The 27,687-nt window shown below is 43.0% G+C and overlaps 1 protein-coding gene across 2 annotated transcripts; it reads right to left on the reverse strand.

Annotated features, from left to right (window-relative positions):
- On the reverse strand, positions 1-21,824 carry me3 (malic enzyme 3, NADP(+)-dependent, mitochondrial). 2 transcript variants are annotated; one of them, XM_029643756.2, is made up of 15 exons: positions 21,635-21,824; positions 20,363-20,583; positions 10,590-10,720; positions 10,125-10,274; positions 9,947-10,022; positions 9,679-9,840; positions 7,911-8,014; positions 7,720-7,829; positions 7,339-7,436; positions 6,558-6,671; positions 6,154-6,259; positions 5,826-5,968; positions 5,451-5,624; positions 2,720-2,818; positions 1-2,607 (listed from the first exon to the last, which is right to left on the reverse strand). In XM_029643756.2, exons 2-15 carry the CDS (start codon positions 20,576-20,578, stop codon positions 2,446-2,448), a joined length of 1,845 nt encoding a protein of 614 aa, XP_029499616.1. In that variant the 5' UTR covers positions 20,579-20,583; positions 21,635-21,824; the 3' UTR covers positions 1-2,445. The 2 variants fall into 2 exon arrangements, with proteins under 2 accessions (XP_029499616.1, XP_029499548.1); XM_029643688.2 differs by having other exon boundaries at positions 21,621-21,824.
- Between the last annotated feature and the right edge of the window lie 5,863 nt (positions 21,825-27,687).

Raw genomic sequence — 27,687 nt, forward strand, 5'->3', positions numbered from 1 at the left:
TTCACTTAGTGCCTTTTTTATTCCCTTCAAAACATACATTTTTCCTTGAACACCAAATAGAATTCCTTCTGTGGTGCATCACGCCTAAGCAGAGCATAATATTCTCTGGGGGAAAGAAAATATAACATTTACCATGTCTGTCATTACCTTTGGCAAAAACACCTAAACCGAAACAGGCAACGCTTTATACAAAACTACACACAAAAAAGATGCAACCCCTCCATTATTAAAAAACGCATACCCAAAGAGGCAATCACATATGTAATTATTATAGGCGCTACTCTTGCTCTCGAGAACCCAAGGCATTCTCAGCTATAAGCACTGCTTATTGGTGGGAACATGTGAACTATAACTCGACGCTCTGTTTTAATGTTTAGAAACGTCAATCATCATCGTTGCGATACGGTTTTGGAAACATATGGAACCTATCTTTAATATTAGCGAGTAAGAATCTTACCAAATAAAAAAGATGAACTTACTGAAGCAGGTTTGCAGACATCCATACAATTGTATGCCTACAGTTGACGAACTACACTTCCTCTCCAGTTATGCTTACACAGGTGCTCGAGCACGATAGATAGCTAATAAGCACAGGTGGTCTTCTGTAAACAAGCGCTGCAACATGGAGATATGGCCGTGTGGGAACACCAACCCTATAAAAGGTGTGTAGTAATTTAGCCTTTTCGTTTTTCGAAAAACATTTTTTTGCCGATATGAAAGCTACTTTCCTTATGTTTCCAAAATCATACCGCAAGCGATTTCTGTTAACGTTCAGAACAAGCGTCGGTGCTCTTAACAAAACTCCCCCGGCCAGAAGTTACCGTCATGAATAGATGCTAAAGGTAGTTAGCGTCTATGCATGGGCTAGTGGTACACTAGTGTTTATTAAAGCTTCCTTTATCACGTACACAAACGTCGGGCACCGCACAAACCTGAAGTCCCTTGTGGCTCAGTTGGTAGAGCCCGGCGCTTGCAACGCCAGGTTCGTGGGTTCAATTCCGACGAGTACGAAGAAAATATAAAATTGCACTCACTACTATAAGTGAGATAAGAGTGTCTGCTAAATTACTCAAATGTAAAAGTCAGTTCCTAATGGTAATGATGTCGGGGATAAAAATGTAGTTAGTCATCTCGTTAAAACTCTGACACGCATCAAGAGGGAAGTCTAGAATAAAAATACAAGATGAACAAGGGTGTCCTATTTTTAAATTCTATAGGTTATCTAACTGGTCCTCTTGTAACCCAGGCTTTGGCAGGAGTGTAGCCTAAAGTATGAAGTGACAACAGGGAGTAATACATTGTCAGTTAATAATATATTGGAGTTGTGCTTTAAAATCAATGATACTGCAGTGTGAACCAGCGTGTACATATTCTTTGCTAATATCTGATAGAATCCTCCAACTAAAGACGAGAATCTGCAGGATATTACATGTGAGGTCAGGAGGTCAAACGGAGGCCGGCACTATGAGGGTTTGCGTTTATGTCCGGACAAGAGGTCCATCTTAACAGTCTAAAACTGGCGGTCTCCTCCTATGCTTGTCTCCTATCTTTTATCGAAACTCATTTGAAAACAATGGACAGGTAAAGGCAATATGGGATTCACCCATCCACTTTTCCAAGCAAAGGAAGCAAGGTAAAACTATTGAGATGCAACCTACAATAGATGACAGAGGCCTTTCGGGAATATGCCATTTCTTCCTAAGTTAGCCTATTAGTTATTAAAGCTAGTCCAAAGATGCTCAACGGAGTGTGTTATTAGGGGTTTGGTGACACAGAACAGTCTGTCTCCAGATTCTGTATCAATCACAAATAAATAATCTCAAAATAGAATATAGAATGTATAGAACAGATAGGGTTCCCTCAAGTTACACATGAAACGTTGTGGCACTAACCTGGCAATTTGATGATATGGACACATATAGCGATATGGTAAACAAAGCAATAACAAAAGTCAAGGGGGACATCAAATGAAATGACTGAACCTTCAGAAAAATACCCCTTAAATTATATTTCTGCTGGTTAACCATTTGTAATCTCCTACAGATGTGCATCCTATGTATTACATTCTATGGGCACTGGGGAGTGTCTAGAGGCAATGGAGTGTCTCGTCTTGATGACCTAGCTGCAGAAGGCTTTGGGCGCGTTCCTCTGCCCAGGCGTTGAGGACACATGCCAGATCTTACAACGCCTGGATAGGTATTTTATGTATGAGTTAACCACATATGTTACAGCAATCTGGTGCCGAAAGGCACTGTCGATGCCGTGGAATGCAACCATTGGTTGATGCATGCAACGTCTGAGCAGGGGAACGCGACTGTTGAGTGATGATTGGTGAAATTATGCGAAATCTGGAGAGGCAGCAGCGCATGTCTGATATGTGTAGCTCCCTTGTGCTGTACTGAGGGATCGAACGTTGGGGATAGAAAGAGAGGTGGCTGATGGAGTTCACACGTCCTGGACTTTCATGGCGTCCACGGGCCAGTCGTAGGTGTCCTGGACGAAGGAGTCATAGTCGGGGCTGTAGACATGGGAGAGCACAAACGCCTCCTTGTCCTTGGGCTCCGGGTACAGGGAGGCAATTTTGTGTCTGTACGCATAGTCAACCACCTGAGAGATGGGTAGAGAAAAATATAAATTAGTTACACAGAACACTAATGTATTGATGTGTGGAATGTAATGCTGGTATTGATGGTTTTGTGGGGTGGAGTCAGTCTCTAACCTTGACAGCGATCTTAAAGGACACTTCTCTGATGCTGTTGAGTGGAGGGTAGAGTCTTCCCTCGGCCAGGTGCTCCTCCGTTACCATGTCAGCTATCGCCTGAGAGAGAGAGAAACAGGAAATGAAAAAGAGAAGTAAAGAAATGGAGGGCTCTATGCTCTACCACTTTGGATTTGAAATGATACAATGACTGAGGTTAAAGTGCAGACTGTTTCTAAACACTTCTACATTAATGTGGATGCTACCATGATTATGGATAATCCTGAATAATCATGAGTGAGAAAGTTTGACACACATATCATGCCCCCAAGATGCTAACTTCTTTCCATTACAATAACAGGGGAGGTTAGCATTTTTTGGGGGGGGTATGATATTTATACCTCCAACTTTCTCATTCATCATTATTCACGATTCATTCAGAATTATTCGTAATCACCGTAGCATCCACATTAATGTAGAAGTGTTTAGAAACATATTACATTCTTATTTACAATAAAAGTGACTCCAAAATGACAATACAGTATTTACCAGTAATTTCTATTGGGCACAAAATAATCTGAAAAACAACCAAAACAAACAGAAAATGCATTCAACAAGTTTGTAGAGTCACAAGAAGTGCATTTGTCCCAATACTATTGGTCCTCTAAAATGGGAGGGGACTATGTACAAAAAGTCCTGTAATTTCAAAACAGTTCACCCGATATGGATGAAATACCACAAAATTAAAGCTGACAGTCTGCACTTTAACCTCATAGTCATTGTATCACTTCAAATCCAAAGTGCTAGAGCATAGAGCCAAAACAACTAAAAATGTGTCATTGTCCCAATACTTTTGGAGCCCACTGTATATATTTAGATCAAAGATTATTTCAAGAAAGGGAGAATCCATCCAAGAATACAGTGCATTCCGAGAATCCTTTTAGCCAAAGGGGGTGTTCTGTCATGCTGACACGAACTCTGAGCTCACTGGGGCGTGGCTACTGACTGGGCACAAGTTCAGATGAAAAACATTTTTCATTTAGATGGCTAATATCACAATGCTATCTTCACAAAACTATTCTCATATTTCATTATATAATATTTACAAAATGTAGATGTAAACCTGATACATAGGATGTGTACACTTTCAGAGTTACCGTTACCTTGATATACCATCCTTAATGACATTACAGAATAATAAACAATGTGATAGGATTATTCTTTAGACCCCCCCCAGACCATTCTTAACATTTGGACATCAGAAATGAATATTTTGACGTTAGAGTCTTTAGGCGGGCCACACTCTCTCTAGACAAAGCATTCCTTTGGTGGATACTGAAAGGCAGAGCGGAAAGGTTCCCTCCTGCTTAAATTTACGACCCAGTGTTAAGGTGTCAAGAGCAGCACAGACCCCCTTCCCCTCTTCTGTGGGAGAGAGGGGGTCTGGCTATCTTCAAACATTTGCCTAGCTGATGGGTCCTTTGATCCACAGTCAGGAGAGTCATGACATTGTTTAGATTGCCGAATAAGGCTGTCATGTAACAAAATATGGAAAAAGGGAAAGGGTCTGAATACTTTCCAAGTGCACTGTATATTCAAAGAGCGCCTATATGCTGCAGGAGTGGTCCTTGAGTTGCCTTTCCTCCCACAGACACGTTTCCATAAAATCCCTGCTTCACTCCTCCCGCAGCCATTGGATAGGTATATAATGCCAATATGCTATGGTCTAATTTACTTTCACTTGCCCACTGTAACCCACTATAACCTACAGGTTATGGGTTACTCAATCTAGTGGGCTGCTGAAAGTTTAGTATGGGCTGCAAAATAGTGGTGTTGTACAAATGTGGAGGGCAGCTCGACATGTGACACATACACACTCATAGCTCCTGGTCTCCAGGATCCCAAGATAATTAGCATGCAGTAGTTAGAAGGATAGTTGCCATAAGGGGGAACTACTGTTAGTTAAGCACCATGGATAAGGTCATTAGTTGAAATTACGCACCAATTTTTTGGGACCAATGTCTCTTTCATCATTTAGGCCTCACTGTTAGATTTTCTAAGCTACTGTAGGCTTTACGAGGTGTTCGCCTAGGCTACGCAGCAGAACGTTGCAGTGAATTCGGAGGGCAGACTGACATGGAGTCCTAGGTCTCTTTGCAGTCAGTGACAAAAGTTTCTTAATTTGGTTGTGCTCATAACGCATCATGACCATTTTAATAAAGTATATGCCTGTAAGTCTGAAGTAGCCAGGGGTAAACGTGGTGTGTGTGTGTGCACAGTGACACAGGTTATATGTGCATGTGCGCCAAACCTTGCCTCCAAAGGGCCACAGTTTGTGACTCACAGCACTCGCCTTTACCCACTGCACTGTCTGCAGTGGTGTGTGTAAGAGATTTCTCATTCACTTAGCATTTTGGATGTGTCTTTAACCACATATTTAGAAATCGCCCAGTTTTCCTAACCACACCAATATTTATACTTTCATTTTTCAAACAACACAAGGTAAATTGGAAAAATAATATAAAAATGTATATATTTTAAATGGTAGAAAAATTAGAAATTGAAACAGTTAAAATTATATTTTACGAGTGGACAGAAAAATGTTGAAATTGAAACTAATATTATATTATTCAACTTGAACAATAGTATTAGATCATTGGATTGATAAGCATTACATACACTCTTTACCTCTGCTGTTTGGGAATGTTTGTATGTCTTTCTTTGAAAATGTAAAATTAAGGCAAACAGTTACCTCGGCTGTGGTGAGGAAGATGTCGTCAGAGATTTGGCGCACCCCGCAGGCGATGACCCCCAATGCCACGCCAGGGAACACGTAGGCGTTGTTCCCCTGACCGGGGATGAAGGAGCGCCCGTCAGCCAGGGTCACCTTATTAAAGGGGCTGCCACTGGCAAAGATGCCCCGCCCCTGGGACAGAGGAAGAAAATGAGAAAGAGAGCGAGCGAGCGAGAAAGTGAGAGAGAGAGCAAAAGAGATCCTTAATTCTATTTCAGATCATTCTATTTCTATGACAGCAAGGATATTTAGTAAGCATACATTGATTGGCACTCCAACAAGGGAACAGTGAGTGAATGTCTATTGTCTAGGTTAGGATCAGAGTTTCAGTACCTCGGTGAGTTGGTAGCACTGCTCGGCGGTGCACTCTGCCTTGCTGGTGGGGTTACTCAGGGCGAAGATGATGGGCCTCTCGTTGAAGGACGCCATGTCCTTGATGATCTTCTCAGTAAACGCCCCTCCGATGGCCGCCACTCCTGCACACAGGAGAAGAAAAGAGTACGGAGTGTGAGAACAAAACACGCATATCTTCCTGAGATGCTCTGCAATGTTGAGTTTCTGTCCAGTGTCCATTACTGGTCTGTTTCTAAAGAAACATTCTGTACATGACAGATGAGCCTTAGTTACACTGGTGAGACAATATGTGATCATGGCAACTGACCGATGAGGGCGGTGGGCTTGACGGTGTGCACCACTTCCTCAAGGGTCTTGATGTGGGCGTGGTCATGGGCAAACTCCTCCTTCTCATGGTTCAGGTTTCCTCTGCCCTGTGGGTCACACCATGGTAACATCAGTCAGTCTGACATACAACTGGATCCAGTTCAGGAGGCCGTAACATTCTGAACGTTGCCCATAGAACTGACTGACATTATTCCCTATTCTACATGACAGTGCAGCATAACTGATCTACATGATCTTTCTATCTGAAAATACTGTAACCTTGCATCCTACTTAACACGACCAATGTCTTGGTGGACAGCTCAGGAGAAGGCTGATTAGATCAGCGTTTTGAAGCTATTCAAGTGTATTAGGAGGTTAGCTATGATAATATGGTATTTCTGTTACCTTGACGATGAGACCCCTGGAGTCGACCATCCAGATCTTCTTTGCGGCTTCCGTGGCCGACACCCCCTCCTTCGCCATGGCCATGATTAGTAAGTGGGCTATACCCAGTGCAGCCTGGGTAATAAACAAAAGCAGTGGTAAAGTCCTTAAATGAAAATACTTGAAAGTTCTCCTTATGTCGTTTTGGAGGCATTTATATTTTTGACGACTTACTTCACTACATTCCTAAAGAAAATAATGTTCTTTTAACTCCATACATTTTCCCTGATACCCAAAAGTACTTATTACATTTTTATTACTTAGCAGGACATGAAAATGGTCAAATTCACACTTATCAAGAGAAATCCCTGGTCAGCTTCTGATCTGGCGGACTCACGAAACACACATGCTTCGTTTGTAAATTATGTCTGAGTGTTAGTGTGCCCCTGATTATCCGTAAAAAATAATGTTTTTGTGAAAATGATGCCATCTGGTCTGCTTAACATAAGGAATTTGAAATAACATACTTTTGCAATTACATTTACTTTTGAGTCATTTTCTATTAAGGTATCTTTACTTTTACTCAAGTATGACATCATTGTAAAAAAGACAGTTCCATGATGAATCCTGCTACTAAGCAATCTACCCAATCACTGCCATGCAACATGATGATTTTCAAGCCATTTCATCTGCATGCTTGTGTTATCTTTCAAGACTTGATTCAAGAGAGTGAGGTTTCCAAAAAAAATCAACATGTTTTGGTGTTTATAATGAACACAGATCAGCGCGTTTGTCCTCTTACCTCCCCAGCCCCCTGGAACACAAAGGTGTGGTCTGACAGTTTGTTCTTGGTGATCTTCAGAGCAGCCAAGACCCCAGCTACTGCTACTGAGGCTGTGCCTGGGAGAGAGTGAGTGAGACAGGGAGAGAAAGAGACAATCACAGGAGACATAAGAGAGAGGGTGAGAAACACAAGGGATGGGTTATACGGTTGTTCTCAGAAGTCAGAATGGTTTTGCACATCCATCTTTCAACAGTACACAAAACTCTATTATGCATCTCTGACTAAGACCACAGGAGGGCTTCAGTCATCCATACAAACAGGAGGGCATCAGTCATCCATACAGCAAATAAGGCGTATGGAGTGCGAATAGATTTGACAGGGAAAAAGAGAACAAGTTACCTTGGATGTCGTCGTTGAAGGTGCAGTAACGGTTGCGGTATTTGTTGAGGAGGCGAAAGGCGTTGGAGTTGGCAAAGTCCTCAAACTGGATCAGGCAGTTCATTCCATACCTGCATTCCGTGGAGCAGTGAACAGTCAGTCAAATCACACACACACACACACACACACACACACACACACACACAACCTACTTGTCAGTAACTGCCTGCATGAACTCATCGATGAGGTCATCGTACTCCTTTCCTCTGATCCTCTTGTGCTTCAGGCCGATGTACAGGGGGTCTTCCAGGAGTGCCTGATCAAAAATAACATTTCACCCTCAAGCTCTATGACGAGGGCCTCCAGGAAATAAGGGAAGTAACTAAGTGATAGTGGAGCCCTGAATTCCAAATCATCATCTAGCACCTGTCCAACCCCTTCAGAGCTACAGGAGGGGGGAGGGGCTAGGGGTCCATTTGGAATTGAACAACACTGTTATGCAATCTTGGTGAATCCTAAAATTATTGTATTCTTACCTTAACCCTACTTAGATCTCACTGCCATACAACTACCAGCAGCATATTTAGTTCACTAGGTAAGATATAAACTCAGCAAACTTAACATGTGTTAATATTTGTAAGAACATAAGATTCAATAACTGAGACATAAACTGAACAAGTTCCACAGACATATGACTAACAGAAATGGAATAATGTGTCCCTGAACAAAGGTATCTGGTGTGGCCACCAGCTGCATTAAGTACTGCAGTGCATCTCCTCCTCACGGACTGCACCAGATTTGCCCGTTCTTGCTGTGAGATGTTACCCCACTCTTCCACCAAGGCACCTGTAAGTTCCTGGACATTTCTGGAGGGGAATGGCCCTAGCCCTCACCCTCCGATCCAACAGGTCCCAGACATGCTCAATTGGATTGAGATCCGGGCTCTTTGCTGGCCATGGCAGAACACTGACATTCCTGTCTTGCAGGAACTCACGCACAGAAGGAGCAGTATGGCTGGTGGCATTGTCATGCTGGAGGGTCATGTCAGGATGAGCCTGCAGGAAGGGTACCACATGAGTGAGGAGGATGGCTTCCCTGTAATGCACAGCGTTGAGATTGCTTGCAATGACAACAAGCTCAGTCCGATGATGCTGTGACACACCGCCCCAGACCATGACGGACCCTCCACCTCCAAATCAATCCCGCTCCAGAGTACAGGCCTCAGTGTAAAGCTCATTCCTTCGACGATAAACGCAAATCTGACCATCACCCCTGGTGAGACAAAACTGCGACTTGTCAGTGAAGAGCACTTTTTGCCTGTTCTGTCTGGTCCAGTGATGGTGGGTTTGTGCCCATAGGCGACATTGTTGCCGGTGATGTCTGGTGAGGACCTGCCTTACAACAGGCCTCAGGACAGCCTGAGCACTGAAGGAGTGATTGTGCGTTCCTGGTGTAACTCGGACAGTTGCTGTCATCCTGTACCTGTCCCGCTGGTGTGATGTTTGGATGTACCAATCCTGTGCAGGTGTTGTTACACGTGGTCTGCCACTGTGAGGACGATCAGCTGTCCTTCCTGTCTCCCTGCAGCGCTGTCTTAGGCGTCTCACAATACGGACATTGCAATTTATTGCCCTGGCCACATCTGCAGTCCTCATGCCTCCTTGCAGCAAGCCTAAGGCACGTTCCCGCAGATGAGCAGGGACCCTGGGCATTTTTCTTTTGGTGTTTTTCAGAGTCAGTAGAAAGGCCTCTTTAGTGTCCTGGGTTTTCATAGCTGTAACGTTAATTGCCTACCGTCTGTAAGCTGTTAGTGTCTTAACGACCGTTCCACGGGTGCATATTCATTAATTGTTTATGGTTCATTGAACAAGCATGGGAAACCGTGTTTAAACCCTTTACAATGAAGATCCGTGAAGTAATTTGGATTTTTACAAATGATCTTTGAAAGATAGGGTCCTGAAAAACTCCTGGTAGAAGTACCTGGTTGTCGGTGCCTACGTCCAGCAGGACTGGTAGACACTGCTGGGGTGGCACTCCTCCGCAGGCCGTGTACAGGGCCAGTTTACCCACTGGGATGCCCATGCCGTAACTGCCCAGGTCGCCCAGACCCAGGATCCGCTCTCCGTCCGTCACCACAATGGCCTGGGGATACACACACACGGTTTGGTTCACATGGTGAAAATTGTTTACACCCTTGTGTCCATATCCTGTACCATGGAGTAAAGTGTGTGTGTTAGGCACTCCTTACCTTGATGTTCTCCTCAGGCCAGGAGTTGAGCATGGTGGCGATGTGGCCTTTATCATGGATGGTGATGAAGAGACCTCTGTGGGATACATGCTAACACTTCAGAACCACTATCATCGATCATCACACAACAATTCACTGGGTGTGTGTGTGTATGTGTGTGTGTGTGTTTCATGTCTACCGTGGTCTTCTGAAGGCCAGTCCGTACTGTTGGCAGGCCAGCCCTACAGTGGGGGTATAGACAATGGGCATGAACTCCTCTACATCAGATGTCAGCAGGCGGTAAAACAACTTCTCATTCCTGTCCTGCAGAGTCATCAGCAAGATGTACCTAAGAGAGAGAAATGGAGAGAAAATGGGAGGAGAGAGAGAGACAGAGAGAGAGGGAAAGAGAGAGAGATTCAGAGAGACAGACAGAGAAAGAGAGAGAGACAGACAGAAAGAGAAATGGAGAAAGAAAATGGGGGGAGAAATAGAGAGAGAGAAGTGGGGAGAGAGAGAGAAAGAAAGCAGAACAAGGTGAAACAAAGACCAGTAAGTGATGAGGGAGATTAAAGCTACTGTATTTGTGTATTTTTAGCCATCATACAGTATGTGTGTTGTGTGTGTTTTATTTGCATCTGAGTGAGTGTGTGTGCGTGCTCACTTGTCGAGAGGGTTGCGGCCCTCGTAGCTCTTCATGATACGGAGCACCTGGACGTCCTGGGAGAGGTAGACGGGGGGCAGCAGGCCGTGGATGCCCAGCTGCAGACGCTCCTGTAGGGTGAAGGCCATGCCCTGCAGGGGGGTAGAGACGCACACATCCAACATAAAGGGTCAACGATAGCGCTGTGTAACAGACACCATCCAATGTTGTAGCATTGGTATAGCTAGCATTGATCTAGCTAGTTCTTGTTCACATAAACACCCAGTTATCAGGCCTTTACAATTATTGTCTTCAATAGAGAAGCTTTAGAGCTTTAGCTGTGTTGTGGTTCTGATCATGTCTTGAGCATTCCTTTTTTTAGGCCTATTGCATGTAGGGAAATTCATATAGTTGCTCAAAGGGCTGACCGGACCCCAACTTTATGGTCTGGTTGTGCTTAGTGCCACTACTCTGTCATGTCAGTATTCTGGCGTTCCCTCTTTCTCACACACACACACTCGCTCTAGCTCTTTTATATTTCTTCAAATGGAAAGAATTCTTCAGAAAGCAAGAGGCTCGTCATGGAAATAAAATCAAATTTTCAGGAACTTGCTACTGTAAATGTACTACTATTGTAGTGTCAATATGTAAAGTTGTGACAGTCTAATGTAACACTTGCACCTGGGGTTTGGTCCATTAATAATAAACAGCTGTTAATATGTCAATCACAGTGTGACACAGGTTTCTGGATCAAAAAGGGGCTTAGTTGGTGGGCGTGGCAGGGGGCGTTGCAAGGGGGCGTTGCAATCTGCGTGGTCGGCCCATCGGTGCAGTTGAATTTAAGAGAACATTTTAGGGCCCCCCCATCTTGGCGGTGTAGAGAAATCTTTCACTTTTTAAGCCAATTTTGTGCATTCTACTAATTTATCCATAAAGTTCAGACAATTTTTTTTGCCGTTTTAAAGCAGATTTGCTGCAATTCTGTACATTTTGGCATGGAGCTGAAAGAAAATGTTGCAATTTTAAAACAAATGTCCTGCTAGTCTACATATTCTGCCATGGAGCTGAGATAAAATGTTGTAGTTCTAAGGTTAATTTCCTGCAATTCCATGCATTTTGCCATGGCTAATGCCGTGTTCTTTTTGGAATTTTCAAATCACCCTGACTGTCTAGCTTTTATTTTGGTGACTGTTAGTACTCAAAGATTATATTATGAAAAATATATACTGTGCCTTAAGAAAGTATTCATACCCCTTGACTCATTCGTCATTTTGTTATGTTACAGCATTAATTCAAAATTGATTAAATATATTTTCTCACCCATCTACACACAATACCCCATAATGACAAAGTCACAAGATGTTTTTAGACATTTTTGTTAATTTATTGAAAATTCTGAAATATTTCATTTGCATAAGTATTCACACCCCCAAGTCAAAACTTTGTAGAAACCCCTCCGGCAGCGATTACAGCTGTGAGTCTTTCTGGGTAAGTCTCTAACTGCTTTCCACACCTGGATTGTGTAACATTGGCACATTATTCTTGTCAAAATTCTTCAAGCTCTGTCAAATTGGTTGTTGATCATTGCAAGACAACCATTGTCAGGTCTTACTATAGATTTTCAAATACATTTAAGTCAAAACTGTAACTTGACCACTCAGGAACATTCACTGTCTTCTTGGTAAGCAACTCCAGTGTAGATTTGGCTATGTGTTTTTGGTTAATGTCCTGCTGAAATGTGAATTCATCTCCCAGTGTCTGGTGAAAGCAGACTGGTGAAAGCACAACCCCGGCGCCGACAAAGATGGCCGCCTCGCTTCGCGATCCTAGGACACTACGCAGTATTTCGTTTTTTTACGTGTTATTTCTTACATTGGTACCCCCAGGTAATCATAGGTTTCATTACATACAGTCGGGAAGAACTACTGAATATAAGAGCAACGTCAACTCACCATCATTACGACCAGGAATATGACTTTCCCGAAGCGGATCCTGTGTTCTGCCTTCCACCCAGGACAATGGATCGGATCCCAGCCGGCGACCCAAAACAATGATGCCTTAAAAGGGGCAAACTCCCGAGAATACTACTCGCCAATGTCCAGTCTCTTGACAACAAGGTTGATGAAATCCGAGCAAGGGTAGCATTCCAGAGAGACATCAGAGACTAACGTTCTTTGCTTCACGGAAACATGGCTCACTCGAGACATGCTATCGGAGTCGGTGCAGCCAGCTGGTTTCTTCACACATCGCGCCGACAGAAACAAGCATATTTCTGGTAAGAAGAGGGGCGGGGTAGGGCTGGTAAAACCCTGGATCATTGTTATTCTAACTTGCGCAACGCATATAAGGCCCTCCCCCGCCCTCCTTTCGGAAAAGCTGACCACGACTCCATTTGTTGCTTCCAGCCTACAGACAGAGACTAAAACAAGAAGCTCCCGAGCGCAGGTCTGTTCAATGCTGGTCCGACCAATCTGATTCCACGCTTCAAGACTGCTTTGATCACGTGGATTGGGATATGTTCCGCATTGCGTCCAACAACAACATTGACGAATACGCTATTTCGGTGAGCAAGTTCATTAGAAAGTGCATCGACGATGTTATACCCACAGCAACGATTAAAACATTCCCAAACCAGAAACCGTGGATTGATGGCAGCATTCGCGCGAAACTAAAAGCGCGAACCACTGCTATTAACCAGGGCAAGGTGACTGGAAACATGACCGAAAACAAACAGTGTAGCTATTCCCTCCGCAAGGAAATCAAACAAGCTAAGCGTCAGTACAGAGACAAAGTAGAGTCGCAACTCAGACACAAGGTATGTGACATGGTCTACAGTCAATCACGGATTACAAAAAGAAAACCAGCCCCGTCGCGGACCAGGATGTCTTGCTCCCAGACAGACTAAATAACTTTTTTGCTCGCTTTGAGGACAATACAGTGCCACTGACACGGACCGCTACCAAAACCTGCGGACTCTCCTTCACTGCAGCCGACGTGAGTAAAACATTTAAACGTGTTAACCCTCGCAAGGCTGCAGGCCCAGACAGCATCCCCAGCCACGTTCTCAGCGCATGCACAGACCAGCTGGCTGGTGTGTTTACGGACATATTCAATCAAACCTTATCCCAGTCTGCTGCTCCCACATGCTTCAAGAGGGCCACCATTGTTCCTGTTCCCAAGAAAGCTAAGGTAACTGAGCTAAACGACTACCGCCCCGTAGCACTCACTTCCGTCATCATGAAGTGCTTTGAGAGACTAGTCAAGGACCATATCACCTCCACCCTACCTGACACCCTAGACCCACGCCAATTTCCTTACTGCCCCAATAGGTCCACAGACGACAATCGCAACCACACTGCCCTAACCCATCTGGACAAGAGGAATACCTAAGTGAGAATGCTGTTCATCGACTACAGCTCCGCATTTAACACCATAGTACCCTCCAAACTCGTCATCAAGTTCGAGACCCTGGGTCTCGACCCCGCCCTGTGCAACTGGGTACTGGACTTCCTGACGGGCCGCCCCTAGGTGGGGGGGGGGGTTAAGGTACCAACATCTCCACCCCGCTGATCCTCAACACTGGGGCCCCACAAGGGTGCGTTCTGAGCCCTCTCCTGTACTCCCTGTTCACCCACGACTGCGTGGCCATGCACGCCTCCAACTCAATCATCAAGTTTGCGGACGACACTACAGTGGTAGGCTTGATTACCAACAACGACGAGACAGCCTACAGGGAGGAGGTGAGGGCCCTCGGAGTGTGGTGTCAGGAAAATAACCTCACACTCAACATCAACAAAACAAAGGAGATGATTGTGGACTTCAGGAAACAGCAGAGGGAGCACCCCCCTATCCGCATCGACGGGACAGTAGTGGAGAGGGTAGTAAGTTTTAAATTCCTCGGCGTACACATCATGGACAAACTTAATTGGTCCAACCACACAGACAGCGTGGTGAAGAAGGCGCAGCAGTGCCTCTTAAACCTCAGGAGGCTGAAGAAATTCGGCTTGTCACCAAAAGCACACACAAACTTCTGCAGATGCACAATCGAGAGCATCCTGTCGGGCTGTATCACCGCCTAGTACGGCAACTGCTCCGCCCACAACTGTAAGGCTCTCCAGAGTGTAGTGAGGTCTGCACAACGCATCACCAGGGACAAACTACCTGCCCTCCAGGACACCTACACCACCCGATGTCACAGGAAGGCCATAAAGATCATCAAGGACAACAACCTCCCGAGCCACTGCCTGTTCACCCCGCTATCATCCAGAAGGCGAGGTCAGTACAGGTGCATCAAAGCAGGGACCGAGAGACTGAAAAACAGCTTCTATCTCAAGGCCATCAGACTGTTAAACAGCCACCACTAACATTGAGTGGCTGCTGCCAACATACTGACTGAACTCCAGCCACTTTAATAATGCAAATTTATGGAAATGTATGTAAAAAATGTATCACTAGCCACTTTAAACAATGCAACTTAATATAATGTTTACATACCCTACATTACTCATCTCATATGTATATGTATATACTGTACTCTATCATCTACTGCATATTTATGTAATACATGTATCACTAGCCACTTTAAACTATGCCACTTTGTTTACATACCCTACATTAATCATCTCATATGTATATACTGTACTCGATACCATCTACTGCATCTTGCCTATGCCGTTCTGTGCCATCACTCATTCATATATCTTTATGTACATATTCTTTATCCCTTTACACTTGTGTGTATAAGGTAGTAGTTGTTGAATTGTTAGGTTAGATTACTCGTTGGTTATTACTGCATTGTCGGAATTGGAAGCACAAGCATTTCACTACACTCGCATTAACATCTGCTAACCATGTGTATGTGACAAATAACATTTGATTTGACTGAACCAGGTTTTCCTCTAGGATTTTGCCTGTGCTTAGCTCCATTCCTTTTCTTTTTAGTATCCTGAAAAACTGATCTTGCAACCTCTCAGTTACCCGTCCAACGCTCTAACCACTAGGCTACCTTTGCTTTGCCACATGTTTTGCAGTATTACTTTAGTGCCTTTTAGGAAACAGGATGCATGGTTTTGTATTCTGTTCAAGCTTCCATCTTTTCACTCTGCCAGTTAGGTTAGTATTGTGGAGTAACTACAGTACAATGTTATTGAACAATCCTCAGTTTTATCCTATCACAGCCATTGTCGAAAAGATATTAGTTTGTCTCTATGGATGGTTTGTCCTCTGGCAAATCAACGGTAAATGTCTGTGTTCCTCAAGGCTTTGTTTTAGGACCACTATTGTTTTAATTTACCTCTTGGTGATGTCATTCAGAAACATAATGTTAACTTTCACTGCTATGCGGACAACACACAGCTGTACATTTTGATGAAACATGGTGAAGCCCCAAAATTGCCCTCCCTGGAAGCCTGTGTTTCAGACGTAAGGTAGTGGATGGCGGCGAATGTTCTATTTTTAAACTCAGTCAAAACAGAGATGCTAGCTCTAGGTCCCAAGAAACAAAGATCTTATGTTGATTCTGACAATTAATCTTGATGGTTGTACAGTTGTCTCAAATAAAACTGTGAAGGACCTCTGCATTACTCTGGACCCTGATCTCTCTTTTATCAAGACTGTTTCAAGGACAGCTTTTTTCCATCTACATAACATTGCAAAAATCAGAAACTTTCTGTCCAAAAATATGTCCATGCTTTTGTCACTTCTAGGTTAGACTACTGCAATGCCCTACTTTCCAGATACCAGGATAAAGCACTAAATAAACTTCAGTTTGTACTAAAACACGGCTGCTAGAAAAAATATATAGTATTACTCCAGTGCTAGCCTCTCTACACTGGCTTCCTGTTAAGGCAAGGGCTGATTTCAAGGTTTTACTGCTAACCAACAAAGTATTACATGGGCTTGCTCCTACTTATCTTTCCAATTTGGTCATGCCGTACATACCTACATGTACGCTATGGTCACAAGACGCAGACCTCCTTACTGTCCCTAGAATTTCTAAGCAAACAGCTGGAGGCAGGGCTTTCTCCTATAGTGCTCCATTTTAATCGAATGGTCTGCCTATCCATGTGAGAGACGCAGACTCTGTCTCGACCTTTAAGTGTTTATTGAAGACTCATCTCTTCAGTAGGTCCTATGATTGAGTGTAGTCTGACCCCGGAGTGTGAATGGAAAGGCACTGGAGCACCGAACTGTCCTTGCTGTCTCTGCCTGGCTGGTTCCCCTCTCTCCACTTGGATTCTCTGCCTCAAACCCTATTACAGGGGCTGAGTCACTGGCCTACTGGTGCACTTCCATGCTGTCCCTAGGATGGGTACGTCACTTGAGTGGGTTGAGTGACTGACGTGATCTTCCTGTCCGGGCTGGCACCCCTCTTGGGTTTGTGCCGTGGGGGAGATCTTTGTGGGCGCATTATACTCGGCCTTGTCTCAGGATGCTAAGTTGGTGGTTGAAGTATCCGTCTAGTGGTGTGGGGGCTGTGCTATTGCCAAGTTGGTGGAGTTATATCCTGTGTGTTTGGCCCTGTCCGGGGGTATCGTCGGATGGGGCCACAGTGTCTACCGACCCCTCCTGTCTCAGCCTCCAGTATTTATTTTATGTTTATGTGTCGGGGCTAGGGTCAGTCTGTTATATCTGGAGTATTTCTCCTGTCTTATCCGGTGTCCTGTGTGAATTTAAGTATGCTCTCTAATTCTCTCCCTCTTTTTCTTTCTCTCTCTCTCTCTCAGAGGACCTGAGCCCTAGGACCATGCCTCAGGACTACCTGGCCTGATGACTCCTTGCTGTCCCCAGTCCACCTGCTGCTCCAGTTTCAACTGTTCTGCCTGCGCTTATGGAACCCTAACCTGTTCACCGGACGTGCTACCTGTCCCAGACCTGCTGTTTACAACTCTCTAGAGACAGCAGGAGCGGAAGAGATACTCTGAATGATCGGCTATTAAAAGCCAACTGACATTTACTCCAGAGGTACTGACCTGTTGCACTCTCTACAACCACTGAGATTATTACGGTCATCTAGGAACATTTGTACATTTTGGCCATGTTCTGTTATAATCTCCACCCGGCACAGCCAGAAGAGGACTGGCCACCCCCCATAGCCTGATTCCTCTCTAGGTTTCTTCCTAGGTTCTGGCCTTTCTAGGGAGTTTTTCCTAACCACCGTGCTTCTACACTTGCATTGCTTGCTGTTTGGGGTTTTAGGCTGGGTTTCTGTACAGCACTTTGTGATGTCAGCTGATGTAAGAAGGGCTTTATAAATACATTTGATTGATTGATTATGTTTTAAAGTCACCATTGGCCTCATGCTGAAATCCCTGAGGTCTCCTAATTTACCAGCAACTGAGTTAGGAAGGACACCTGTATCTTTGTAGTGAATGGGTGTATTGATACACCAACCAAAGTGTAATTAATAACTTCACCATGCTCAAAGGGATATTCAATGTCTGCTTTTTTTACTAATAGGTGTCCTTCTTTGCGAGGCATTGGAAAACCTCTCTGGTCTTTATGGTTGAATCTGTGTTTGAAATTTACTACTCGACTGAGGGAACTTACAGATAATTGTATGTGTGTGGTACAGAGATGAGGTAGTCATTCACAAATCATGTTAAACACTATTATTGCACAGAGTGACTCCATGCAACTTATTATGTGACTTCTTAAGCATATTTCTTCTCCTGAACTTATTTAGTCTTGAAAAACATAATTCCACGTTGATATTATAGAGTACTGTGTGTAGGCCAATGACATAAAATATAAAATATAAATGTACTTAAATTTAGACTGTATCACAGCAAAATGTGAAAAAAGTCAAGGGGTGTGAATACTGAAGTCACTGTAGGTCCATTATCTTTATCATATGTGTTGTTGTTTTTACACTATTTGGACAGGCATCCCAAAAAAATGCTTAGGTGGCCAGCCCAAGGATTTTAATGGCAGAAAAATCACTGCTTTCTCATACTATGTGATGTTAATGGGGATTTTTCCCCTGAGTCAGATGAACTTGTGAGAACCTAAGAACTGTTTGATGGTGTGATTGTTAAAATGTTTTAATAACTGGTGATATAAAATGTCCTTCAATATGCTGAGGGGTTAATGGGACTGTGTTAGAGATTAATGGTCATAATTGAGAGCAGACTTTGAAACAGTTGTCTGGAGGATGAAAGGTCATGTATTTGTCCCTTTCTACAACTTACAAGTCTTTGCTAAGTAAAGCCCCGCCTTATCTCAGCTCACTGGTCACCATAGCAGCACCCACCCGTAGCACTCTCTCCAGCAGGTATATTTCACTGGTCACCCCCAAAGCCAATTCCTCCTTTGGCCGCCTTTCCTTCCAGTTCTCTGCTGCCAATGACTGGAACGAACTGCAAAAATCACTGAAGCTGGAGACTCATATCTCCCTCACTAACTTCAAGCACCAGCTGTCAGAGCAGCTCACAGATCACTGCACATAGCCCATCTGTAAATAGCCCATCCAACTACCTCATCCCCATACTGTTATTTATTTTGCTCCTTTGCACCCAAGTATCTTTACTTACACACTCATCTTCTGCACATCTATCACTCCAGTGTTTAATTGCTATATTGTAATTATTTCGCCACTATGGTATATTTATTGTCTTACCTCATTTGCACACTGTATATAGACTTTTTCTATTGTATTATTGACTATGTTTGTTTATTCCATGTGTAACTCTGTGTTGTTGTTTGTGTCGCACTGCTTTGCTTTATCTTGGCCAGGTCACAGTTGTAAATGAGAACTTGTTCTCAACTAGACTACCTGGTTAAATAAAGGTGAAATAAAATTTAAAAAACATTCAAACATTTAAATTAAGTGCAACAAAGACATAAGTAATTCAACCACAAGATGGAAATACATTATTCGCACACTTACATAATCTGACACACACACACACACACACACACACACACACAGTTAAACCTGTGAGATAGAGCAGCAGTTAGAGGCCCTAAAGTAAAGCCATCAAGGAAGCACACCTGACTAGCCATGGCAATTACACTTTCATAGATAGAGAGAGTTGGGTAATGCAAAGAGCAGACTAAAAACACCTATACCCTATAATATGAAAATGTCTGGTGTACAAAAAAGGCCATCTGTGTTTTTTTGTGTGTTTTTGAATCATGTTTCCTCACATAGAAAGTGCAGAACAGCAGTTCTAACAATGGACAATTCCTGTCCAGTTCAGTCTCATTGGCATCAACAACAATGACCTAGAATAACCTGAAGAGGGGTGTCATATGGCCCCTTTTGGATTGGGCTATAGAGAGGCTATAGAGATCCCAAGGCTCAATTGAACCTACATCTGCAGGGGCAAACAATATCAGAAACAGAACCATACTTGCATTTCACTCTTCACCCTTTATATCTATGTTACTATAATGTTCCAAACCAGACAGTCACACCTCCTTTACCTAAAGCTCCCTTATCAATGGGAACTTTGACTGACCTGATACTTACAGGTAGTTTTGCGAGCCAATGCTAACTAGCGTTTGCGCAATGACTGTACCCATAGACATCCAGTCATTGCACGAACGCTAGTTAGCATTGGTTCGCAAGAATACCTCCAACTTCCTTCATACTGGAGACAGAGACATAAAAATGGTATCCACAAGTTCATCTGACACTGGGGGAGTACAGAAAGGGCCTAATTGACAAAATCCTAAAGTATCTAGCCACACACACTGTTTAACATTGCAACATATAATCTCAATTGTTTAAATGAGTGCAGTGGCATTTCATCTGATGGCACTGCACTGTCTGTGGTGGTCTAGGGATTTACCTTGTTCAGGTGGGGGTTTCTGGTGATGTCATAGCCACGCTTCTTGGTGCTGACGCTGCCCTTGCGGCTCGAGTCCGAGTGGCACACTCTGACAGCCTCGAGGCAGGTCGCACGGGCCACGGTATCAGGATGGCCCGTTGTGCCCGCGAGGACCCTCATAGTGCCCGCTGTCATGCGTCTGCACAGCGACACACTCCTGCCTGGTAGGGAGTTCATATTTCCTGTGAAGAGAGAGGGCGGGAGAGGAGGTGTTGACTTTTCCTAAATCACTTCTGTTTAAAAAGAGAAGGGTGCAACTGCAGCCTGAAATTCGGGGCGTTCCTGCATGTGGGCATTCCTGCATCTGCTGGAACCCTCTAAATACTTCTATTGGTCCATTTTTAAGCTATGACTCTGGTATATAGGCGGGAAGCAGGGGCATTTCAGTACAGTAGGTGGCGGTAATGCACCATAAAGTTGGATGCCAACTGCTTATAAACCCCACAGAAAGAAAACGCGGGGGCAACAACAGTTGCTAGCTTTTATTTATTTAACTAGGCAAGTCAGTTAAGAACAAAATATTATTTACAATGATGGCCTAGCGAAAGGCAAAATACCTCCTGCGGTGACAGGGCTTGGGATTTATTTTATTTTTAATAAATACAATATAAATATAGGACAAAACACACATCACAACAAGAGAGAAAGCATAGCTATATAGCTACCCATATGGGCACTGTTATCCTGCAGTTCATACGATGACGGCTGGGGTTTGGTAAGCGGGAACGATGACACTGTGTGCTAGTTTAGCTAGCTAGTCCAGGAGGGACTCCTGTACACGACAGGGGGGGCGGGGGCGTTCATGCAGTAACCAATGGGATGCCCGAGGGCACATGCAGGAATGCCCCGAATTGCGGTTACATACTATTTTATTTTTAATAAAAAATACAGAAGAGCTAGAATTTCATGCACGCAACCTGCATACCATCCAATGTCAGCATACAGTTGGCCTCCACATACAGTAGCCTAAACAACGCTAGGCCCTGAATCTATAACGTATGGCTAAGCATTTAATTCAATAAGGAAGTTAATTCAACACTCGCAGTAGGTAAACAACAGGTGCCACGATGATGATGGCATTGTAAATACGGTGTTTTTCAGTATCCATCCTAATCGACAAGTTAATTTTGCATCTTGTTGTGCAACTGTGAGCTATATATGGTCTCCAAATATAGGCAGCAGCACACACATTGGGTTATTTACAAAACAAACTAAGTACCTTTAGCTCGCTACCTGAAAACCGTTTGACGCTGCCCTTGAGTTCCTATTCGTAAAAGCCTTCAATCTTCATAGGGTTTGGTGGCAGACGACTGTTTTTTCCGTCGCTGATGTTTTTATCGGTGGATGTTGAGATGAATAGTCTGAAACAGCTGATACAAGCTTCTTTGACATTGAGACTTCACTTCCCAATGAATCTGCAGTAGAACCGCCCTTTTCGTCAAGACCGTCCAATCAGATAAAGCGAAATGTGATTCATGTCCCTACGCTCCTCCTTCCTGTTTCAGGGTACTGTATTTTCCATTGTTATAATTTATAGCTCTTCCTTGTATCATATCAGAGAGAGTACCCGCACAGGCAGAAGGGATAATCCAGACACATCACAGGGGCTATAAAGATGAAGCAGCCGTTTACAGCGGTTTCTCACCACCAAATATGGTAGTGAGAGGGAGTCTAGTCGCGGGTAGTGGGAAATGGAACGAGGAGAAACTGGGCCGGGTCTGCTAATTTTCTTATCGATGAAACATCTGATCTCAATAAATTTTCTGTTCGCAAAAGTCAAATCTGTTACGAATACAGTGCAGTAAGTTTTATAGACTTGACGCTTTGCCAAAGTAGAAAAAAAATTGCGTTGTTTGTGCACTCCAGAAAGGCGTTCCCTATAATAAATATATGATACAATAGGATCTCGCTAGTTTGTACTTGGCTTTGCCCACCTCCTTGCTTGTTTAACCCGCTATGCTTAATTTGCTCCCGCTGTAAACGCCATAGATGTAACTATTTGTGGTACTAGTGTTGGAGTCTTTGATCATATCCACGTAACTGAATTAAACAGATGCTCTGTCCGGTCTGCAATGCTGAGTCAACCTCCAGATTCAGATGCACTGTATACCCACAGAGACATTGAGAAAAAGTGCAAATGTTCAGAGGTGTGCGCCACCATGCAGAGAAGTATTTATTAAAATTTTATTTAACCTTTATTTAACTAGGCAAGTCAGTTAAGAACGCATTCTCATTTTACAATGACGGTCTACCCTGGCCAAACCCTCCCCTAACCTGGACGACGCTGGGCCAATCGTGCGCTGCCCTATGGGACTCTGTACTACATTCTGTTCTGTACTGTACTGCAGCATTAAGTCAATGTCAATTCAATTCAAGGGATTTATTGGCATGGGAAACATGTGTTAACATTGCCAAAGCAAGTGAGGTAGACAACATACAAAGTGAATATATAAAGTGAAAAACAACAAAAATTAACAGTAAACATTACACATACAGAAGTTTCAAAACAGTAAAGACATTACAAATGTCATATTATATATATATACAGTGTTTTAACAATGTACAAATGGTTAAAGGACACAATATAAAATAAATAAGCATAAATATGGGTTGTATTTACAATGGTGTTTGTTCTTCACTGGTTGCCCTTTTCTCATGGCAACAGGTCACAAATCTTGCTGCTGTGATGGCACACTGTGGAATTTCACCCCATATGGGAGTTTTTCAAAATTGGATTTGTTTTCGAATTCTTTGTGGATCTGTGTAATCTGAGGGAAATATGTCTCTCTAATATGGTCATACATTGGGCAGGAGGTTAGGAAGTGCAGCTCAGTTTCCACCTCATTTTGTGGGCAGTGAGCACATAGCCTGTCTTCTCTTGAGAGCCATGTCTGCCTACGGCGGCCTTTCTCAATAGCAAGGTTATGCTCACTGAGTCTGTACATAGTCAAAGCTTTCCTTAATTTTGGGTCAGTCACAGTGGTCAGGTATTCTGCCGCTGTGTACTCTCTGTGTAGGGCCAAATAGCATTCTAGTTTGCTCTGTTTTTTGTTAATTCTTTCCAATGTGTCAAGTAATTATCTTTTTGTTTTCTCACGATTCGGTTGGGTCTAATTGTGCTGTTGTCCTGGGGCTCTGTAGGTTGTGTTTGTGTTTGTGAACAGAGCCCCAGTACCAGCTTGCTTAGGGGGCTCTTCTCCAGGTTCATCTCTCTGTAGGTGATGGCTTTGTTATGGAAGGTTTGTGAATCGCTTCCTTTTAGGTGGTTGTAGAATTTAACGGCTCTTTTCTGGATTTTGATAATTAGTGGGTATCGGCCTAATTCTGCTCTGCATGCATTATTTGGTGTTCTACGTTGTACACGGAGGATATTTTTGCAGAATTCTGCGTGCAGAGTCTCAATTTGGTGTTTGTCCCATTTTGTGAAGTCTTGGTTGGTGAGCGGACCCCAGACCTCACAACCATAAAGGGCAATGGGCTCTATGACTGATTCAAGTATTTTTAGCCAAATCCTAATTGGTATGTTGAAATTTATGTTTCTTTTGATGGCATAGAATGCCCTTCTTGCCTTGTCTCTCAGATCGTTCACAGCTTTGTGGAAGTTACCTGTGGCGCTGATGTTTAGGCCAAGGTATGTATAGTTTTTTGTGTGCTCTAGGGCAACAGTGTCTAGATGGAATTTGTATTTGTGGTCCTGGTGACTGGACCTTTTTTGGAACACCATTATTTTGGTCTTACTGAGATTTACTGTCAGGGCCCAGGTCTGACAGAATCTGTGCATAAGATCTAGGTGCTGCTGTAGGCCCTCCTTGGTTGGTGACAGAAGCACCAGATCATCAGCAAACAGCAGACATTTGACTTCGGATTCTAGCAGGGGGAGGCCGTGTGCTGCAGACTTTTCTAGTGCACGCACCAATTCGTTGATATATATGTTGAAGAGGGTGGGGCTTAAGCTGCATCCCTGTCTAACCCCACGACCCTGTGTGAAGAAATGTGTGTGTTTTTTGCCAATTTTAACCGCACACTTGTTGTTTGTGTACATGGATTTTATAATGTCACATGTTTTACCCCCAACACCACTTTCCATCAGTTTGTATAGCAGACCCTCATGCCAAATTGAGTCGAAGGCTTTTTTGAAATCAACAAAGCATGAGAAGACTTTGCCTTTGTTTTGGTTTGTTTGGTTGTCAATTAGGGTGTGCAGGGTGAATACATGGTCTGTTGTACGGTAATTTGGTAAAAAGCCAATTTGACATTTGCTCAGTACATTGTTTTCATTGAGGAAATGTACGAGTCTGCTGTTAATAATAATGCAGAGGATTTTCCCAAGGTTACTGTTGACACATATTCCACGGTAGTTATTGGGGTCAAATTTGTCTCCACTTTTGTGGATTGGGGTGATCAGTCCTTGGTTCCAAATATTGGGGAAGATGCCAGAGCTAAGTATGATGTTAAAGAGTTTTAGTATAGCCAACTGGAATTTGTTGTCTATATTTGATCATTTCATTGAGGATACCATCAACACCACAGGCCTTTTTGGGTTGGAGGGTTTTTATTTTGTCCTGTAACTCATTCAATGTAATTGAAGAATCCAGTGGGTTCTGGTAGTCTTTAATAGTTGATTCTAAGATCTGTATTTGATCATGTATATGTTTTTGCTCTTTATTCTTTGTTATAGAGCCAAAAAGGTTGGAGAAGTGGTTTACCCATACATCTCCATTTTGGATAGATAATTCTTTGTGTTGTTGTTTGTTTAGTGTTTTCCAATTTTCCCAGAAGTGGTTAGAGTCTATGGATTCTTCAATTGCATTGAGCTGATTTCTGACATGCTGTTCCTTCTTTTTCCGTAGTGTATTTCTGTATTGTTTTAGTGATTCACCATAGTGAAGGCGTAGACTCAGGTTTTCCGGGTCTCTATGTTTTTGGTTGGACAGGTTTCTCAATTTCTTTCTTAGATTTTTGCATTCTTCATCAAACCATTTGTCATTATTGTTAATTTTCTTCGGTTTTCTATTTGAGATTTTTAGATTTGATAGGGAAGCTGAGAGGTCAAATATACTGTTAAGATTTTCTACTGCCAAGTTCACACCTTCACTATTACAGTGGAACGTTTTACCCAGGAAATTGTCTAAAAGGGATTGAATTTGTTGTTGCCTAATTGTTTTTTGGTAGGTTTCCAAACTGCATTCCTTCCATCTATTGCATTTCTTAATGTTACTCAGTTCATTTGGCTTTGATGCCTCATGATTGAGTATTGCTCTGTTTAAGTAGACTGTGATTTTGCTGTGGTCTGATAGGGGTGTCAGTGGGCTGACTGTGAACGCTCTGAGAGACTCTGGGTTGAGGTCAGTGATAAAGTAGTCTACAGTACTACTGCCAAGAGATGAGCTATAGGTGTACCTACCATAGGAGTCCCCTCGAAGCCTACCGTTGACTATGTACATACCCAGCGTGCGACAGAGCTGCAGGAGTTGTGACCCATTTTTGTTGGTTATGTTGTCATAGTTGTGCCTAGGGGGGCATATGTGGGAGGGAATGCTGTCACCTCCAGGCAGGTGTTTGTCCCCCTGTGTGCTGAGGGTGTCAGGTTCTTGTCCGGTTCTGGCATTTAGGTCGCCACAGACTAGTACATGTCCCTGGGCCTGGAAATGATTGATTTCCCCCTCCAGGATGGAGAAGCTGTCTTCATTAAAATATGGGGATTCTAGTGGGGGGGTATAGGTAGCACACAGGAGGACATTTTTCTCTGTTAGGATAATTTCCTTTTGAATTTCTAGCCAAATGTAGAATGTTCCTGTTTTGATTAATTTAATGGAGTGAGTTAGGTCTGCTCTATACCAAATTAGCATACCCACTGAGTCCCTTCCCTGTTTCACACCTGGTAGTTTGGTGGATGGGACTACCAGCTCTCTGTAACCTAGAGGGCAACCAGTGGGTCCGTCTCCTCTATACCAGGTTTCTTGCAGGATGACAATGTTTCCCTCTGCTGGACGAATATAATAACACTCTACCAGCATTTTAATCTAATGCATGTCTCAAACTATTGTTAGTTAATAACATCTGAGAACCAGTGTAGATGAAAACGTTGGTATTAAGAATTAAAAGGCACACATCAGTTCTCTTTACCTATTTATTTAAAAAGTGTTACATTTATAGTATATTCCCAATACAAAATATTTTCCTAACTTAATTGATGCAAAACTGTATATAGGCAGAAGTAAACAGACAGCACTTTGTTTAACTAAAGCATCTCCATCTAATATATTTGATAAAAACCTCAGACATGTAAAAATGTAATGGACGTATGCACAATTGGCCCAGCGTCGTCCGGTGTCCACATTAATTGGTAGTTACAGTCTTTACAGTAGTTACAGTCTTGTCTCATCACTGCAACTCCCATACGGACTATATATGTCCCTTATCAGTGCCTTAGACCACTGCCCCACTCGGAAGGCCCTCGGATAATCATGAATAAAACGTGAATAATAATAATGAATGAGAAAGTTAAAGGCATAAATATCATACACCCCCCAAAAATACTAACCTCCCCTGCTAATGTAATGGTAATAATGAGAGGTTAGCATGTTTTGGGGGCATGATCTTTTTGCATCTGTAACTTTCTCACTCATCATTATTCACGAATCATTCAGGATTATCCGTAATCACGCTGACAGTAGAACTGTTAAGAAACAACATAATCTGAAAACATAACCAAAACAAACTGCCAAATGCATCCAACAAGTGTGTAGTCACAAACTTGATGTAGTCATTTTGTGCTAGGAATATGGGGCCAAATACAAACTTTGACAACATTTTATACACTATAAGTGAATTTGTTCAAATACTTAAGACACCTTTAAATGGGGAGACTAGATACATTAAGGGCATTCATTTCTAAACAGTAAAACAAATACATTCTGTAATGTTGCCTCATAAAACATTTGATCTCAAATCCAAACTGCTAGAGTATAGAGCCAAATTAAAAGTTATAGCTTCACTGTCCAAATAAATACGGGGGGGAGTGTAGGTACTGTTAATGCTCTAAGTCTGTACAGGTATACATACAAATCATTCAAATCCAGACAGAACATATTTACACAAGAAGCAATCTAATATCACACAGTCAATTAGCTGAGTCACCTAATTACAGCATATCCTTTTAATAATTTTGGTTTACGAACCCATTATCTTCACTTCTCTTCCAAAGACAGACAGACAGTTTGTGGAGACATACTAAATCAAATCAAACTTTTTCACATGCGCCAAATACAACAAGTGTAGACCTT

The sequence above is a fragment of the Oncorhynchus nerka genome, linkage group LG1 (assembly GCF_034236695.1).
Source record: "Oncorhynchus nerka isolate Pitt River linkage group LG1, Oner_Uvic_2.0, whole genome shotgun sequence".
NCBI classification, from domain to species: Eukaryota; Metazoa; Chordata; class Actinopteri; order Salmoniformes; family Salmonidae; genus Oncorhynchus; species Oncorhynchus nerka.

Coding starts and splice junctions, on each gene's coding strand:
- me3 (XM_029643756.2), bottom strand. CDS start 20,578: ATGAACTCCCTACCAGGCAGGAGTGTGTCGCTGTGCAGACGCATGACA. Junction 10,275..10,589: donor GGCCGCAACCCTCTCGACAA/GTGAGCACGCAC, acceptor TCTCTCTCTTAG/GTACATCTTGCTGATGACTC. Junction 6,672..7,338: donor TGTTCCAGGGGGCTGGGGAG/GTAAGAGGACAA, acceptor TTTATTACCCAG/GCTGCACTGGGTATAGCCCA.